At 65.0% G+C, this 16,761-nt stretch overlaps 1 protein-coding gene across 2 annotated transcripts; it reads left to right on the top strand.

Annotated features, from left to right (window-relative positions):
• The first annotated feature begins 5,966 nt into the window (after positions 1–5,966).
• NKX2-3 (NK2 homeobox 3) lies at positions 5,967–7,879 on the top strand. Of its 2 annotated transcripts, none has more exons than XM_037400624.1 (2): positions 5,967–6,460; positions 7,162–7,879. In XM_037400624.1, the coding sequence occupies exons 1-2, from the start codon at positions 6,118–6,120 to the stop codon at positions 7,800–7,802; spliced, it is 984 nt and encodes a 327-aa protein (XP_037256521.1). In that variant the 5' UTR covers positions 5,967–6,117; the 3' UTR covers positions 7,803–7,879. The 2 variants fall into 2 exon arrangements, with proteins under 2 accessions (XP_037256521.1, XP_037256524.1); XM_037400627.1 differs by having other exon boundaries at positions 6,049–6,470; positions 7,166–7,802.
• The last annotated feature ends 8,882 nt before the right edge of the window (positions 7,880–16,761 follow it).

The raw sequence follows: 16,761 nt of genomic DNA, 5'->3' as shown, positions 1-16,761 counted from the left end.
CAGGTGGGTATTTGTGCACAACCCTGCGGAGCTGGCAGGTGGTGAGTTACAGCTGAGAAGATGAAGCCGTGCAACAGCCCCTGACTGTGGGTGCCCCTTGGGACCTGTGGTAGCCCCTGTAGATGAATGCTAGCAGAGCTGAGCAAGTGCCACCACAGCGAGGCAACTGCCTGTGCACCGCCCCACACATGCTCAGCCAAGGTTGCAGCACAGTTTATGCCGAAGCTGCTTTCTCAGCCCAATTACCCTAAAGCCACCCCGACAAACATGCAGCTGTGTGCCAGTTTTGGCACAGATTTGCCAGCTCTGGGGGTAGCCATGCCCAGGATGGCCTCATCAGCATGGGAACAAGCCCCGCTTGCAGCCAGAGGAATCTTGATTAAGCAGGGAGAGAAGTGGGGACTGGCTGCCAGGCAGATGCCCTAAACAAGAGGAACTTATCAGCCCTGTTTCCAAGATGAGACATGTGTCATCACCTCACGCAGATCCAGCCTGGCCACTGGGTCCTCACCAGCATGCCTGTACAGAAGCATGAGGGCTTCCCTCTCCCTGAAGGACGCCATAGAAATAGCCACTGAATAATTTGCGCGATTTCTTCTAGAAAAGGCTTTGCTCAGGGCTAAGAAAAGCATGGCACCCACAATGCTTCGGGGGAAGGCGCTGGACAGGACCGGGAGCCAGCATGCAGCTGTACTCACAGCCCCGTGTGTTTGCGGTGGGCCGGCCACAGTGGCAGCGCAGGGAGGTCCCCAGCCCAGAGGAACACTGAGTGCCGCGGACAGCAAGGAACTGCTCCGCCAGCACACACAGAGCAAAGCCTGACATGGCTAATTCCTCCTGTTTATTATGTAATAAAACGCTTTCCAGACCTGTTAAAATTTAATTGGTTTAATTTCAATTGTTCCCATTTTCTACGGCGCATGCAAGCACAGAGCCTGACCTTGCCACTCTCGTGTGAACTGTCCCGCGGGCTGCGGTGGGAGCAGGATGAAACCTGCTGACCGCAGCAGGATTACATGCATGAATCAAAGCTGCAGGCCTGGGCTCGAAGCTGAAATCCAGCACTGGGCAGGCTGCCAGCGCAAGGCCCAGGGTCCACTTAGGCTCCACTTAAGCCCTACGGGATGCAAGTGGTACGCAGGCCTGTGGATGTGAGCGGTAAGCAAGCCTCATACTGGGCCTCTGCTGAAGGATGAATTTCAGCCCAGCTTCTTAACCACATGGACGCAAACATGCAGCAATGGCTTCCAAGGCATGGAGCAAAGACGCTCCCAGAAAAGCTGTGGGGTTTGCCCTAGCAAGGGCTGGTGTATGTGTGTCTGCAGCAGTGTTGTCCTGCTGGACAGGGGACCTTCTCATCGCATGAGCAGTAAACAGTGATTTATGACAGCTTCTCCTCCAGAGGAAGAGGTGTTTTGCTACACTCTGCATGTTCACAGTTGCGGGGTTGTGTTGTGCAGCAGGGTGGCTTTGTGAAGCCTGGATACCCTTTGCGCACGAGAGATGCCAAATAAAAGCAGGTGGTAGGGGGTCCTTGGCACTGACATTTCCTATCCTTCATTGCCTCAGATGTAGGATGACCTTTACCTGTTCCTGCAAGTTGGTTTTCACTAAGCTCGACATGTCAGCCTCAGCTTCAGAGGTCCATCAGGCACCGAAATCAAGGGCAGCCTTCCCTTTTGTTCCCAAATCTACCAAGCTCCCCTTGCTACATTGACCAGCACCCTTGCATTCACCACTCCTATCCCCCAAAGTGCTGAGTGTTGTACACAGGTCTTGTACCCCCCCAAATCAAGTTCCCACCTTGGAAACATGCATTTCTCAAGACGCTAAGGAGTCTGGCTCTGACTCTCAGAAAACACATTTCTCATCGAGGCTTTGCATTTGGGACATATTTCCGAGCCATACATCCCTGCAAGAACTGCAAAGCGGAAGTAAATCAGACAATGCCAGTGGAGCAAGAAAATACTCAAGAAAAGCAAATATTTGCATTGATGTGTTTCTCAAGAAAATGGGCATTAGATGGCTGGTTCTTGGCAATGCCAAGGCAGGTGTTCTCAGGACCCTGCGAGGTGCAGGCAAGTGTCAACTGGCAGACCCGAGTGGGCAGGACAGCCTGGGCGCTGCCTGGCCAAGGCTGACAGAGCTGTGGGAGACGAAGATAGCACGTTGCCGGGCAAGTGTGCAGCATCCCTTGCCTGGACCTGGCTCTGCTGCCTGCAGAAGCCCTCTCCTCTCCTGGGGAATGAAGATAACGTTTTCTTTCAAAAAGATGTGAGAGTCATTCCTGGGCAAGCGGCGGGGCTGGGATAAAAGCCACCCAGGCGGGCACACCAGGGCAGCACACCCGGAATGGAAGCTGCTGGCTGGGCCGCTCCATGCCCGCTCCTTCCGGAGCCCCCCAGTGTGCGTCCGCTGCGCACCGACGCTCGGTGCGGGGAGAGCACGGCCCGGGAGCGGACGGAGCGCCGTGCCGCGCCGCGGGCACCGGCTGGGCCCGCTGCCGGCAGGTGTTCGGGGCGTGCGAGGCCGGGCCGGGCCGGGCGCGTCCCCGTCGGCGGGTCGCTGCCCCGGGCCCCGCCGTCTCCCCGCGGCCCCGCCGTGCGGGGGCGTCCCCGGCGCGCTGCGGTTCTCACATAAATCAGGGCCGAGCCCCTGGGAAAGGGCCATCCTTCACCGGGCGCTGCTGACAGAGAACGAGAAACAGACGGGCCCTGAGATAAACCACGACGCGCAGCGTTTACACAAGGGCAGGCTCTGTGTAAATAGAGCCGGGCGCGGGGGGCAGCTCCCGGCGGCGCGGGTCCGCAACGGCCCGGGCCCGCCGCGCTGCCCGGGGCGGCGGGCAGGTGGGTGCCGCCCGCCGCGGGCCTCCCGCAGCCGCGCCGGGGCCGCGCCGCCGTCCCCCGTTGGCTCCCCGAGCACCGGGGCCGGAGACAGGGCCGGATTAGCGTGTTTGTTTGTTTACGGCCATTAGCGCGGGGCCGGCTCCAGCGCTCGGCACCCGCGAGACTAATGGAGCAATTAGCAGCCCCGGGGCTGATAGCATCGCCCCGAGCGAGGCTCCCGGCCGCGGGCCACCGGGCTGCCTGCGCCCCGGGTCCCGGGAAGGGGGGGCTGCCCGCCAGCCGCACTGTGCGCGGCCGCTGCAGGGCTGCTCCCCCCTCCCGGGCCCGGAGGGGGCTCTTGGCTCGCTGCAGCATCCGTACGGCGAGCTCCATCCATTACAATAATCCCCTGTCTAAACAGAGCGCAGGAGCGGCCGGGACAACAAGGCCCCGCTGTAAACAGAGCTCAGGGGACGCCGCTAATGATATAAATAAAATAACCATTAATAGCCCGGTGACCCCAGCCCAGCCGGCTTGGGAAAGCCCCGGAGCCGCATCCCGGGGCTGACACCCGCCGGCAGGTACCGGGGCTGCTCCCTCCCCTGGGTCCTGCACCCCCGCGCCGCGTACCGGGGTGTACCGGGTACCGAGCGCCTAGGGGCACGGTCGGGCCCGAGCATCTCCCCACTTCCTCGGCTTCCCCATCTGGGAAATCGCCGCTCGCGTCCCGCCGAAGCGGGCCTGATCCTGTCCTACCAAAGGGGGGATGCCGGCAGGGAGGGAAGGCGCGGGCTTGGTTACCGCACCGGGAGGACTGACGGGGGCCGGGGCTGGGATAACACCGGGGTGCCCCCGCGCGTGTCGGGGCCCGGCCGCGGCTTGCTCCCTCCGCGGGGCGTGGGTTTCCCGAGCACTCCCTCTGGCTGGCGGCGGCACGGTGGACCGCGTCCCGGCGGGAGGACCGCTCCCAAGCGCCGGGGAGACGTCCCGAAGCGCCGGTTCCGCCCGGCTCGGGTTCCCCGTGCCCGCAGGCCGCGGCTGGCGCTCGGCCTGCTCGGGATCCCGCTGCGGGCGGGAGCGCGATGGCGCCAGGCGAGCCAGACCCCGCCGGGCCCAGGCCCTCGGCTCGGCGGCTGCTGCTCCCGCAGACGGCCGGGCAGACGTACACTAGGCTGTGGCCCGGCAGCCGTCATTGCCGCCGCCACCGGGGGCACCGGCCGCTGCCGCTGCTCTCCCCACCGCGGGGTTCCCGGGTAGCGCGGCGCCGTGCAGAGAGCTCCAAGCCCCGCCGCGCTGCCGCCGGGCCGCCGCGCCTGCACCTCCCCGGGAGCGGGGCCCTGCGGCGGGCGGGAGCCGGCGGGGCCGGCGACGGATGTCCAACACCGATAACGGGCTAATTGTTACTAATTGCTTTCGGGGCCGCGGTAGCGAGGCAGCACCGGGCTTCTCCACGCACCGGCGGACGGGGCAGATCCGGGCCCCGATCAGGCCTGGTAACGGCGAGCGCCGTTCGCCGTCCACCGTCCGGACTGGGCGGCCTCCGTACGGGAGGAAGGCGGCCGGCACCGGCAGCGGGAGGGGAGCGTCGAGGAGAAACCGATCCGCCGCGATTTATGGCGAGGGTTTTGAAGCAGCGCGGTGGGAACGATCCGGCGCGCCAGGAAAACGGCAACCGGCCCCGCCGCGGGACCGGGAGCGCCCGAGCTGCGGCGAAGAGTGCGGGACTCGGGCTGCGCCGCCGGTGAATGGGCTCCTCCGGGGCGTCCGGAGCGGCGGGAGCCGGGGAGACGAGGGCACCGACAAAGCCCGTAAACGGCGGAGCCGCCGGACTGTAACAACCCGAAAGAAGCGCCCGGGAAGGCCCCGCGAAGCGCTGGCTCCGGGACACTCACCTGCGCGGCGAGCGCGCCCGGCTTCCCTTGGCCTCGTCTCGGCGCCGATCCGAGCCCTGCGGGGCGGCAGGATTTTAATCAGAACGAAATATATCGCTTGGGACCCCTCGCCCCCCCTTCGGTGCGCCCGCTTCACCCGCCGCGACAGCGCGGAGTCCTCGGAGGGGTGTGGGGGCCGCGGGTCTCCGGTGCGGGGCTGAGGCACCCTCCGCCGCGCCGCACCAGGGTGCCCGGCCCGTGCCCCGGGCAGCCCCGAGGCCGGGGGCTCGTGGTACGCAGCGGGCTCAGCAGGCTCGCTCGGTGCATCCCCCGCCGGCACGGCGCGTGGTGTCTCCGCGGAGCCACTCGCCGCCCGTTCCCGGCGGAAGAAACGAAACAAATCGAAAGAAAACGAAAGAAAACGAAAGAAAGCACCGAAGGGCGCGGCATAGCGCTCGCAGCCCCAGCCCCGCACCACCGCGGCCCCGGGATGCCCACTCGACCCGGCCCGGCGCGGCCTGGCGGTCGCCGGGCTGCGGGAACCGATCGCGGCGGCGGCGGCGCGCGCCTTCCCTCGGGCGAGCGCGCGTGGCACCGGCTGCGGGAGACAGGGGCGGGCGGCAGGTTGGTCGGTCGCGGGGGGATCAGCCGGGGCACCGGGAGTGCCAGGGCACGCGGAGTGGGTCGGCTACGTGTACGTCGCACGGTGACGGTCCGCCCGGGCCGGCGGGGCCGCCGTCGGCTCCGGGAGGAGTGCGGATCGGCGGGAGGCGCTTGCGGAGCCGGGCGGGCGGCAGGCGGCCGTGCCGGCGGGGCGCGGAGCCCGGGCCGGCGGGGCCGCACGTGTTCGCTCTGCCGGGGCCGGGCCGGGCCGGGCCGTGTGCGGGCAGGGGGCAGCGGGGCGCGGCAGGGCGGGGGTCCCTACCTACCTACACGTGCTTAGCACTGGGAGGCGCGGCGGCGGCGGCCCCGGCTCTCTGCGGGGACCCCGGCCCCGGCGCACAGTCCCCGCGGCCGCCGGGCGGGTGCCGGGCCGGCGGGGCGCGCTGCGGGGAAGCGGCCTCCCCGAGCGCAGCCTTAATACATTGCTATTTCTGGCCGGGCGGCCGGAGCCGGGCAGGGGGCCGGCTCTACCTCCCCCTCCCTCCAATGGCGAGGCCGCCCCCGGCCCCTCCTCGCCGTGACGTGCCGGCCCGGGGCAGAGGAGGCTCCTGAGCCCTTGGCTGTCCCTGCAGAAGCTGTAACAAAACGCAGACCCCCAGCGCCGGGCTAATGGAGGCAACTTAGAGAGGAGCAGGCGCGGCCCCTCGTCTTTCGGCGCTGCCTGCTCCCCCCGCACCGGGCGCGGCGCTCCCCACCGAGCCGCCGCCCGAGCGCCGCCGGGCCCGCGGGACTGCCTGGGAGCTTGCGCTGCCCCGATGATGTTACCGAGCCCCATCACCTCCACCCCCTTCTCTGTCAAAGACATCCTCAACCTGGAGCAGCAGCAGGATCCGCACTATGGGGCCCAGCTCCCGCACCACCTGGAGCACCACTTCCACCCCGCCGCCTGCCTGCTGGCGGCCGCCGATGGCGCCCGCTTCTCCGACGGCGAGGAGGAAGAGGAGGAGGAGAAGCTGTCCTACCTGAGCCCCATGGCAGCGCCCGGCAGCCAGGCGGACGCGCGGATCTCTGCCGACAGTTACGTGCACGCAGTACTGCGCGGCTCCTGCGAGGCCCCTGGCCCGGGAGAGGAGCAGGACCCCGCGGCCCGCGACCCAAGTGAGTATCGGCCCCGCCGCGCTCCCCCGCCGGGACGGGCCCGCGCTCGCTCCCCGCGGTGCGTTGCTAGCCCGCTGGGCATCGCCCGGCTAAGGTCCGCTCCCGGCGCTGCAGCCCGCGCCGCCGCGTCCCCTGGGCACGTCGAGTCGGGACGGGCACGTACTGGGGCTGCCACCGCCCGCCGCCGCGCCCTGCTCGCCGCCTCCCCGGGAAGCGCCTCCGCAGGGCCCTGATGCGGTGCTGCCGGAGCAGGCCCGCGCTCCGCAATTTTTGTAGCGGAGAGGGAGGGAGGAACGGGGCGGGTTAGGCCCAACCCGCGCCCGCCGCGGCGGGGCCCTCCGGGAACGAGGCGGTGGAGCAGGTGCCCGGCGCCGTGCGCGGCGCGTCCCGGGGCTCAGCTCCGCGGGGCCGCGGCAGGAACGCCGCAGCCGGCTCGGAGGCGCGGGGAAGCGCCCGGCCCCGCGGGCCGAACCGGCCCCTCACTAACACAGGCAGTGCCGGAGGCGGCCGGTCCCGGCGCTGCCTCTCCGTCCGCGCCGCGGTTCCCCGACGGGCGCGTAGCGGCGCGGGGCCGGCCGGGACGCGGCGCGGGGCTCTAGCCCGCCGATGTGGCCCGTCGATGCGGCCCGTCGGGAGCAACGAGCGCCGTGCAGCGCTCGTCGGGAGCGAGGTGCAGCCGTGACCTGTGCTCCCCCGTGCAGAGAGCTGCGTCCTGAAGAAGCCACTGGATGCGGCGGAGAAGGCGGAGGAGGCGGAGAGGCCGAAGCAGCGGAGTCGGAGGAAGCCGCGCGTCCTCTTCTCCCAGGCGCAGGTCTTCGAGCTGGAGCGGCGGTTCAAGCAGCAGCGTTACCTGTCGGCACCCGAGCGGGAGCACCTGGCCAGCAGCCTCAAGCTCACCTCCACGCAGGTGAAGATCTGGTTCCAGAACCGGCGCTACAAGTGCAAGCGGCAGCGGCAGGACAAGTCGCTGGAGCTGGGCGGCCCCGCGGCCCCGCCGCCGCCGCGCAGGGTGGCCGTGCCCGTGCTGGTCCGCGACGGCAAGCCGTGCCTCGGCGGGTCGCAGGGCTACAGCTCGGCGTACAACGGGCCGTACTCCTACAACGGCTTCCCCGCCTACGGCTACGGCAACGCCGCCTCCTACAACCCCGGCTACGGCTGCACCTACCCGGCGGGCACCGGCGGCGCCTCCATGCAAGCCGCTTGCAGCCCGGCGGCGGCCGCCGGTCCCTTCGTGAACGTGGGCGGCCTGGGGGGCTTCGGCGGCGGCGGCCAACCGCTGCACCAGGCGGCGGCGGGGCCCTCCTGCAGCCAGGGCGCACTGCAGGGCATCCGGGCCTGGTAGCCCGCACGCACTGAGGGCCGGGAGCGAACCGGCAGGACGGCCCGGCGGCTCCGGGGTCCCGTTATCACCCGCACCGACGCCCGGCTGCGCGCCGCGCAACGCGCGCCATGGACCGGCGGCGGCGGCGGGACGGCGCGGCGGGACCTCAGCGCTCCCGCGGGCAGCGGTGCGGGGCCGGCGACGGGCGGAGCGGCGCGGCGGGACGAAGCCGCCCGAGCTCGCAGCGATGCGCCGCCACCCCGCGGAGCCCCCGCGACGGCCGGGCGGGCCGGAGCCGATCGCGCCGCGCCAGCGGAGCAGCTTTTCTTGTAAAAAGCCGACGGCGGGGCCCAGGGGTGCCGCGGCCCCTCTATCTACTCTGTATCTGTTACTGCCAGCGCCAGCTCGCCGAGTCAGTCAATAAACCAGGTGCAATATCCGCCGCCCGCTCCTCCTTCGCCCAGCGGCCGGTGCCCAGCGGCGGGGCCGGGGTCGGTGCCCGGCGGCGGGGCGGTCGCAGCGGCGTGCCCGCGGGGCAGGGCGGCCCGGCCGGCTTGTGAGCGTGCCAAGGCCGCTGAATGGGGCCGCGCAGCTCAGAGCCGGGCCCATTGTGGTCGCCGGGCCGGCGCTGAAAGGAGCCGCCGCGGAAGGTAGCGGGAATAGGCGCTTATTGGATTCGGGAACAAAAGGTGTGGCAGGGAGGCGAGGGACAAAGGGGCCCCGGCGCCAAGATTGACGGGCCGCTTTGCCCCCCACTGAGGCCCAGGCCCGGCGCTTTATGCGCGGGGGCTGCAGAAACGTGCTGGGTTTTGTTCCCCATTCTGGGAGCGCAGGGGGAGAGGAGGGGGGTCCGCGGGCCGCTGATTAGGGCCGGCCGGGCCGGGCAGCCTGAATGCTGGGGCATTATTGCTACATGTTCAGCCATTTCGCTCGGCTGCAGGGGGAGGGGGCGGCCGAGGCCCCCGAGCCCCGCGGGACCGGCCGCGGGGTCGTCCCCCGCCCACCCCGTCCCGGGCCGCCCCGTCCCGCCGCCGCCGCCGCCGCCGCGGAGCTCTTGGGGCGGTCCCGGCCCCGCCGCGGCCGTGCCTCTGCCGTGCGGGTCCCGCCGAGTGCCGCCGCCGGGTCCGGAGCCGGAGCCGCGCCCGGGGGGGGCCGGACACCCGCGGAGCCCCGTCTGGCTCGCCCCAGACGGCAGCAGAAGCCGGAGGCTCCGGGAGCTCTCCCGCACCGTCCCGCACATTTCCCTGCTGCGACGCTGCAGCTCCCAAAGGTGTTTCCAGTGGAGCCGCTGGGACCGACACAGCCCAGGGGCTCGGTATGCCTCCCCCCTCGGGCAGCGATGCCCACCGTGTCCTCCCCCTGCCCTCCCTGTGTGGTGGTTGCTCCACCACGAGCAGAGGGCCAGGTTTTTGTAGCCTGCCATTGCAGAAGCAGCAGGTAGTGACCGCTGCTAAACCTGTCTTTGCACTGCACGTTTCCACTGTCCAAGCTGAACGTGCACCCTCGGGGTCTGCTGTTTGAAAGGAGCTAGACGAATTCTTTCCACAGCAGCACTGCAGGTACAGAGCAGGCAGCCAACAGGCCCCGGCACTCAGCCCTGGCTCGGCATGGCACCCCACTGTCCCGTGAGCCACTCTGAGGCCGGCAGGCTTCACGGCACTGGCGCTGGGAGAGGATGCGGCACGCCCAGCCGATTGTTTGTTGGATGGCAGCAAGGTGTCACGGGAGAGGAAGCCCAGGCCCACTCTTGGCTTTCAGAGATGAGTGGTTAAGGCCCTGTGGTCTCGTGGGTAGAAACAGGATAGCCAAGAACAAAGATAGGTAATGCTCTCTCTCCGCAGCAGCAGTCAGGCTGGGGAGATCTGTCTCTGCCATAGGAAAGATGCATTTTCCTCCATGTTCTGCCAGACCGTTGCCTAAAAAACAGGGGACCCATGTGAGTTCATGCCTTGGTATGCAAGCCAGAGGAATCACAACCACAATACAAGCTCCTCCAAAACTGGGGTGTGTGAGAGGAGCTCCCAGCTTAGCATGTCCCCTCCAGGTACATGGCAGCTGGTTAGGAATCCACTGCCCCCTCAGCAGCACCCAGAGGCTCTGGGCAAGACTAGACTCCTGGCACAGGTCATGCTGTCCATGTCCATTGCCACAGTGTCCAGGGCAAGGACAGTTAACTAAAGCAAAGGGGCACATTATCAGCAATGCTGTAGGTGTGAGGTCAGTATTATGCTCACCCCACTTGCGCCTGGTGACACCCACATGTGCTGCTCAGCTCCAGTTTCCCTGCACAGAGCTGGAGGAGCACCCAGCCAGGGGATGCCGAGGGGCCTGGCTGCCGGCCGATGTGGCATGGCGGTGGAAGGCGGTGGAAGTTTCTAGATGTCCACCATCGCAAGCCCCATTCCTGGGACAGATCCCAGCTGTCCCACCAGCTCAGACTGGGGGGAGGGCAGTGGGTTAGTGGGAGGGACCCCTCTGCAGACTCTCTCCCAAAGCCCCTGAGCTGGTGGGCAGGCCAGAGCAGCACAAAGAGCTGGCGGTGCTGGAGGGCCTGGAGCAGGGCGGCGGAAGTGAAGCGCTCCAAAGAGGAGGAACAGCCGGAGGAGGCCGGTGGGAGGGAGAAGGTGGGAGACCGCAGATTGGACAGGCTGTCCAGGGAGGGGAGACACAATGGAGGGAAGTTGCTGCGTGGCCGTGCTGGAGGCAGTACCCGCCAGTGACGCACTCCGTACCCCACACCCTGGGGCAAAGCGGGGTGTTGCTGGTGGGGTCAGAGGCACAGGGTGCTGGTGGGACTCCCTCCCACATGGTCTTGCTGTGGCAGCTGCACAGGCAGAGGGACACTGGGGAGAGAGGGATGGGGAGGGCCATGCTCAAGGGGCAGACGGCGTGTGTTGTTTCTTCATGGATGATCAGGGGATTTACTGCTGTTTGGGAGTTGGGGTGGAAAAATGCCGATTGATTTCAACAAGGAGCAAGATTCTCTAAAACAACGCACCAGTTTCAAGCAAAGGAAGGACTGTTGGAGCAGCCAGGCTTTAACTACCAGGCCTCAGGCCTGCTCTGTGCATGGGCTCCGGTTCTGTTTTTGATTCAAGTTTCCTGGCCATGGAAGAGGCCATGAGTAGAACTTGCCTCTGTCTGGTGGTTCCTAGGGAGGCGCTATCCAAACCCCAGTGCTAACTGGTGTTCTGTGGCCTCTCCTCCATGCTCAGGAGGAATGCTGTTCCCTCTGCAGCACTGCAGATGTGCTCTGGTTTCCTCTTCTTTCTGATGTCCTTTTCCATTCCTCCCTCCCCCCACGCTGTGGTCAGCCGTCCCCCTTGCACCCTTCATCCTTCTCTCTTCACCGCCCACTTGCTGCCATCAGCAAGTTCACCTGGGCACGGAGTGAGACGCCTGCTCCCAGCAAGGCCGGCCAGGCTGCCTGAGGACCTGGGCAGACCTTGCTGAATTTGAGTTCCATCTACTTCAGCCTGGGCACAGCCACCTCCTGCTGCCTCAGGGCCAGGAGCCCAGGGACCCAGCTGCGTGTTGGGACGGTGCCTGGCACTTGCCCCTCTGTGTAGGGTATGGGTTGGAGTGGCAGCTCCTGCTCTGCAGTGCTTCCCACTGCAGCTGTCCCATGCCACAAGCTGGGAGATGCTGAGGCTGCTTGGCCACCGGCGCTCTGTGGAGATGTCAGGGCTTGGAGATGCTGGAAGCTCCTCCTGGCAATGGCAATGTGGGGTTGTTGTGCGAGTGTTCTTCAGTGCCAAGAAAGCTGTGGCCAGCCATGGACTGGTAATTAAAGTAAAACATTGGTACTTGTGCTGGGCACCCTCCAGTGAAGGTTTCTCCCACTACTTGCCTGCCAGCATGAGGGCCAGGGACCTGCCTCCCTTTCTTGGATGAGCCACCGATGGCCACAGACCCTCCCTACCCCTCCAGCCTGTCCCAAGCATCACAAGACGACTACACCTGACTAAGCAGTGTGGGGAGACCCCAGTGTTTTAGCTGTTCCTTCTCTCCTCTCTACAACAGGGAGACCAGACACAGCGCTGCTGCGAGGGATTCAGGTGACCCGCCGAGAGCAGGGGACCGCATCTCTGTCCCCCCCAGGGCAGAGCGCTGCCGAAGGCTGGAGCTGCCCCTCGGTCCTGCCAAGCCCTTGCTGGCTGCCCCGTGCCACCTTCCCCCGCCGGGGCAATTGAAACCACAGACCCCTTCCCGGGGGCCATCCGTCGCCGCGCCCGGGGCAGCTGCAGGCGGGCGCTGCTGAGGCCAGGGGGGTCCCCGGCTGCCGGCGGGGTGCTGCCTGGAGACCCCAGCTCCCTCCGGCCGCCCGCAGGGACACTGCTCCCGGGGCCTGTCCCCAAGCGAGATACGCCACCGCCATCTATCGGCCAGCACCCGGGGACAGGGAGCGACAGGTACCCCTCTGTCCCCGCCGCCCCGCGCCGCAGGATGCCGGCCGGGTTTGGGGGTGCCCGGGTGCCCCTGCCAGGCTTGGAGGGCTGCAGGGCCGGCGGGCAGGGTTGCCTCCTCCCGCTGGCATCGCAGCCCGGCGCTGGGGACGGCAGTGGGACACGCTGGCTGGGTGCGGTGGCTCTGGGCGGGCTGGCGCCTGTCCGCGGCGGGGCTCTGCGGGAGCGGGGGGCGCCGCACACGCAGCCGCTTTGCGGCACCAGGCGGCATCGCCGGGCGTGTACACGCCGCGAAAGCACCCACGCGTGCCCCGCTGCGGTGGGAGAGCTGGGGACAGGACCGGTGTCCTCTCGCAGCCTCCGTGCAGGTCCGTTCCTAGCGAGCCATGTTTTGCGCTCAGTGTTCTTACAACTGCGCGCAAGTATCCAGCGTCGTTGTGCGAGGTCCCGCAGGCTCGTAGCTCTATCTCATCTGCCCCAAGACGTTGCGGTTCACTCAGTGTCGGGGAGTCCTCTGGGACACCCCCTGTCCTCCCCCACCTACCGATGCCCTGGCACTGCCCGCAGCCTCCAGCTGCCGCGTTCAACCCCTGCAAGTCCTTGACCAAGGACAGTTGGGATGGTTGTGGCGTCCAGCGCCTGGTGCCTGTTGGAGCTGCGTCCTCACCAGAGGGAGCTGTGTCCCTAGCGGAGGCACAGCCCCATTTCGGCCCGGTTCCCTGCTCCCTCGCCTTTTTAGAGCCCCTGGCAATGCGCCGGGTGACATACCGCTCAGGTCTAATGGGCATCTAAAAGCTCCCGGAGACAGAGGAGAAGCCTGCTTGGATTCGCATTTCTCCCGGCACCCACCTAGCCGTGCCAGGCATGGTCTGTGCCCTGCCAGGAGGCTCTTATGTCAGCCCCCATGCCATAGGTGTCCTGGGGCGGGGACGGGAAACTGCAGGGTTTCTCCGGGACTAGCACTGTCGTCAGTGCAATACCTGCAAACGTGCTGGGCCTTGGAGGTTAGGGCTGGAGCCCCCCCGAGCCCCCAGACTCCTGGAACAGCCCTTGTTTCAGCTGCTTTTGAGACTGATCCCAGAGCAGGCTCTAGTGTCACAGTACACTTGAGCTGCCTTCACCCATGTGCCCTTGGGAGAGTGACCCTTGCTGCCACCCCATCCAGCCCCGAAGCAGCAATTCTCCCACCTCTGCCACCTCCCCAGTGCAACATGCCATCTGACTGCACTCCAGCTCCAGCCAGGCAGCATCTTCCCAGGGCCACTTTGCAGTCTTTTGTCAGGGGACTTTTACGCACACCCCTGCACTAAGAACGGGTATTCCCAATATCTCCCAGTCAAACCAGACACGCCAAGAGCAGTCCCAGCCCAGCCCTGGGGACTGCTTCCTCCGGTGGCTCCTTACAGCCATAAAAGCAGGTTTTCAGCCTCAGCTTTACCTTTCAGGCTGTGTTCCCTGCCTTCCTCAACACTGATGCTCAGCTGGAGCCTGGCAGGCTGAGACCAGCTCAGCCAGGAGTTGTCTCTCAGCAGTTTAACCCAGGCAGCAACACGGATCAGAAGAAGGTTTCCCAAGACCCACCAAAGGCAATGTCTGTTCTGTGTCCAGCAGCTCTGGCGCCCACGTTTACCACCGCTGTAAGGCCATGGGGTCATGAGAACTTGTATGAGTTTATTGGGGTCTGACAGAGCCCTGAGGAATCCCAGAGCCGGGGTGGGTCGGGGCTAGAGGGAGGCTGGGAGCCCACCTCTGTGTTCCTTGCAGGCTCCAGCCACCTCCTCCCACCAAGCAGAGCTGTCAGGCACCCTTTGCAGAGGAGCTGGGGACAGGAAAGCTCAGGGTAGCCCAGGGTGCCAGCAGAGGACGGGCAGGGATGTGGTTTGGCAGGGCAGCACCCTTGTCCCCCACCATCTGCCCCTGAGCTGGGCTGGCAAAGGCCCCTGGAGGCTGGGACTCAGCACCCTGTGTGTGGGTCCTGAGGCAGGAGCAGCTCAGCAGCCTGCTGGTCCCTGGCTGAAGGCATGGGGCAGATATGCTTGGAGGGGTCTCCCCTTCCTGCTCTGCAGGAAATTCACCCCTTCCCCCCCCCCCCCCCAGCTCCCCTCACCCCAGCTCTGCCCCTTAACCTGCAGGAGTGCAGGTGTCTCCAGTTACCCCAGGAAGGTGGCTGGGGGCTCCTCAGCTGCTCCTGGCGTGGGCTGCCTGAAATAGCTTGGGCTTGTGCCATGGCAGAGCTGTGGCAGCCCCGGATCTATCACCCGGCACAGTGCAAGGCTGGCAGTGCTGCCTGGCTCTGCTTGCTCGGGGGCTGTGGGGCTCACCCCACCTGGGACCCCCTCAGCACCAGTGGCAGCACACAGGGCTCAAGGGGCAGTCAGACATGGGAAGGCAAGGCAGCAAATCCCTGCCTGTGCTGGATGTAACTGGGGATCTTGCAAGGAGGCAAAAGGAAAAGGGATTGTCTCCAAAACTCTCCCGGGCTGAGCGTGGCTTCCTTGCTGGAAAGCCAAAAATAGTCTCTTTACTCAGAAGAGGCTGTAGGAGGGATCTTACTCGACGCACAGCCAAATACCTAGGAGGCCACAGGACAGACCCAGACCAGCATGGCTTCACTTGAGGCATGATCAGACCTTGGAAAGGCAGCAGCCATAGCTGAACCAGTCAATAACTCCATTACCTCTGGGCATCTCATCATGCCAAAGGTACCGGGGGACCAGGCTGGCTGGCAAGGGGTCACCCCCACCCTGGCAGAGCTGGGGAGCAGCTGCTCACTGCCCTGGCCAGCCCTCACTCTTGCAGCAGGGCTTCAGCTCAGGCGATGGAGACTGCAGCAGAACAGGGGATTTTTCCAGTCTTTCGTGGCCTGGCCCAAAGGATATCTGGAAACCCCCTGGGTGTCCCTGCCATCCCTGCAGCACCAGACTCCTCACAGGCAGCACCATCCTCTGCAGGGATGTTGCTGCCTGCAGCTGCCTGCACTGGGCGACACTCAGCTGCTGCTGGGTAAGCTGACAAAGTGCCAGGAGACCAGAAAGGCCATGCCCTTGCCAGGAGAGCACTCAGGCCAATTGCTCACATGGTAGCATCTCTGTGACACTGTGCTGACTTATCATCTCCTTGTTCCTGGGGGTCTCACTCCCTCCCACCACACTTCTGTGGGCAGTTATTCCTGGAAACATCCCAGAGTCACCTTCAGTCATGACTTTGCCCACTGACATTTATAGAGCTTCTTCCAGCAGCTGATGGATTTAATAGTGTGAATCTCCCCCCAGCCCATGTTTATGCCTTTCCCTCTGCAGGATTTGTCATTGTTCCAGCATGCAGCGAGGGCTAAAGGAAAGCTGCAGCTCCATTGCCAACAGCTTTTGGCTTCTGGGCAGGGAGACCCATCCTAGCAGAGCCCAGTCATACCCGTCTTCTGCAAACTCCTGTCTAATGCCCTGCCCGCCAAGCTAATCCTCCCCTGGTCTCTCCCAGCCATTTCTGCTTCTCAGATTTCTCTCTCTTGGGTGGAGGAGCCGCAGGGCTGCCAAATCTTGCAATACTTAGGCTATTTCTTAAAGCCCCAGTTCCTGAAATGGTGAGAAAACTGGAGGCTCTAGAGGCTTTTGCTTCTTTAAGGAGTTTCTCATCCAAGAACCAGGAGCCATGCTAGGGAGCAGAGGATGGGCACAGCGTAAACCCAGGTGGACCCGGCCTGCAGAGCAGTGGCTGTGGCTGCTCGGTGTCCAGGGACACCCAGACCTCTGGGCAGCCATTGAAAATCCCATGGGCAGTCACTTGGCATCCATCACCCACACTCAGGAACTTGGGCAAGAGAGATGCTCAGGGTAAAGCTGGAGCTGGGGCTGGGCTGGGCCTTGGGTGGAGTGTCAAGCACCCTTCAGTGTGGGTGCCCCTGTCCTCCAGCCCCGCAACAGCACTGGGGCCCAATGCTCCCGGAGATTGCACATTGCCCTTGCTCACTTAGCAGCCTTTCCAGCCACAGGAAAATCCCTCTTTCCCCTTGCCACAGCCCACCCCTGCAGCCCTCTGTGCAGGCCAGGCCAGTGGATCCTCTGGATCAGCCCTGAGCCAACCCAGATGCTTGCTGGCAGCACATACCACAGGTGTGAATGCATTTCCTCCAGGAGTGATTTTGGGCATGGCACTGTGGGACAAATGCCCCTCCTACAAGCACTATGGGAGCATCCTGTGAGAGCCAGGATCATCCAAGGGCACCTGGCTCAAGGAAAGAAGGTCAACACGACTAGGTGATAACTTCAGTGCTCAGTACAAACCCAGCGAGGATGGCTCACAGGTCCAGGTTCCCTAAACGAAGTCAGTATCTAGACAGATATTAACATGTACAAAAACAAGCTATTCTATTAATGTGATTAGAAAAAAATTAGATTGGACAAAAACACTAGCACCTTGAGCAAGTGTGTTGGTAGAATTTTAAGATGTTCATTGAGCATCAAACTAGTTTAATTACTCAAAATCAGGGGGCAAAATCTCTGCTGAACCCCAAATTCCCTGTGTGAGGTGCAAAGCCCTCCAGCCTGACCTAACACCAAAATTCCTGTTCTGTTCCT

Source organism: Falco rusticolus, chromosome 9, assembly GCF_015220075.1.
Source record: "Falco rusticolus isolate bFalRus1 chromosome 9, bFalRus1.pri, whole genome shotgun sequence".
In the NCBI taxonomy this organism is placed as follows: domain Eukaryota; kingdom Metazoa; phylum Chordata; class Aves; order Falconiformes; family Falconidae; genus Falco; species Falco rusticolus.
This window is presented reverse-complemented; position numbering and strand designations above follow the sequence as displayed.

Excerpts from the sequence above, each read along its gene's own strand:
- NKX2-3 (XM_037400627.1), top strand. The coding sequence starts at position 6,118 with ATGATGTTACCGAGCCCCATCACCTCCACCCCCTTCTCTGTCAAAGAC. Across the intron at positions 6,471-7,165 it reads CGCGACCCAAGTGAGTATCG|CTGCGTCCTGAAGAAGCCAC; the intron begins GCCCCGCCGCGC and ends CCGTGCAGAGAG.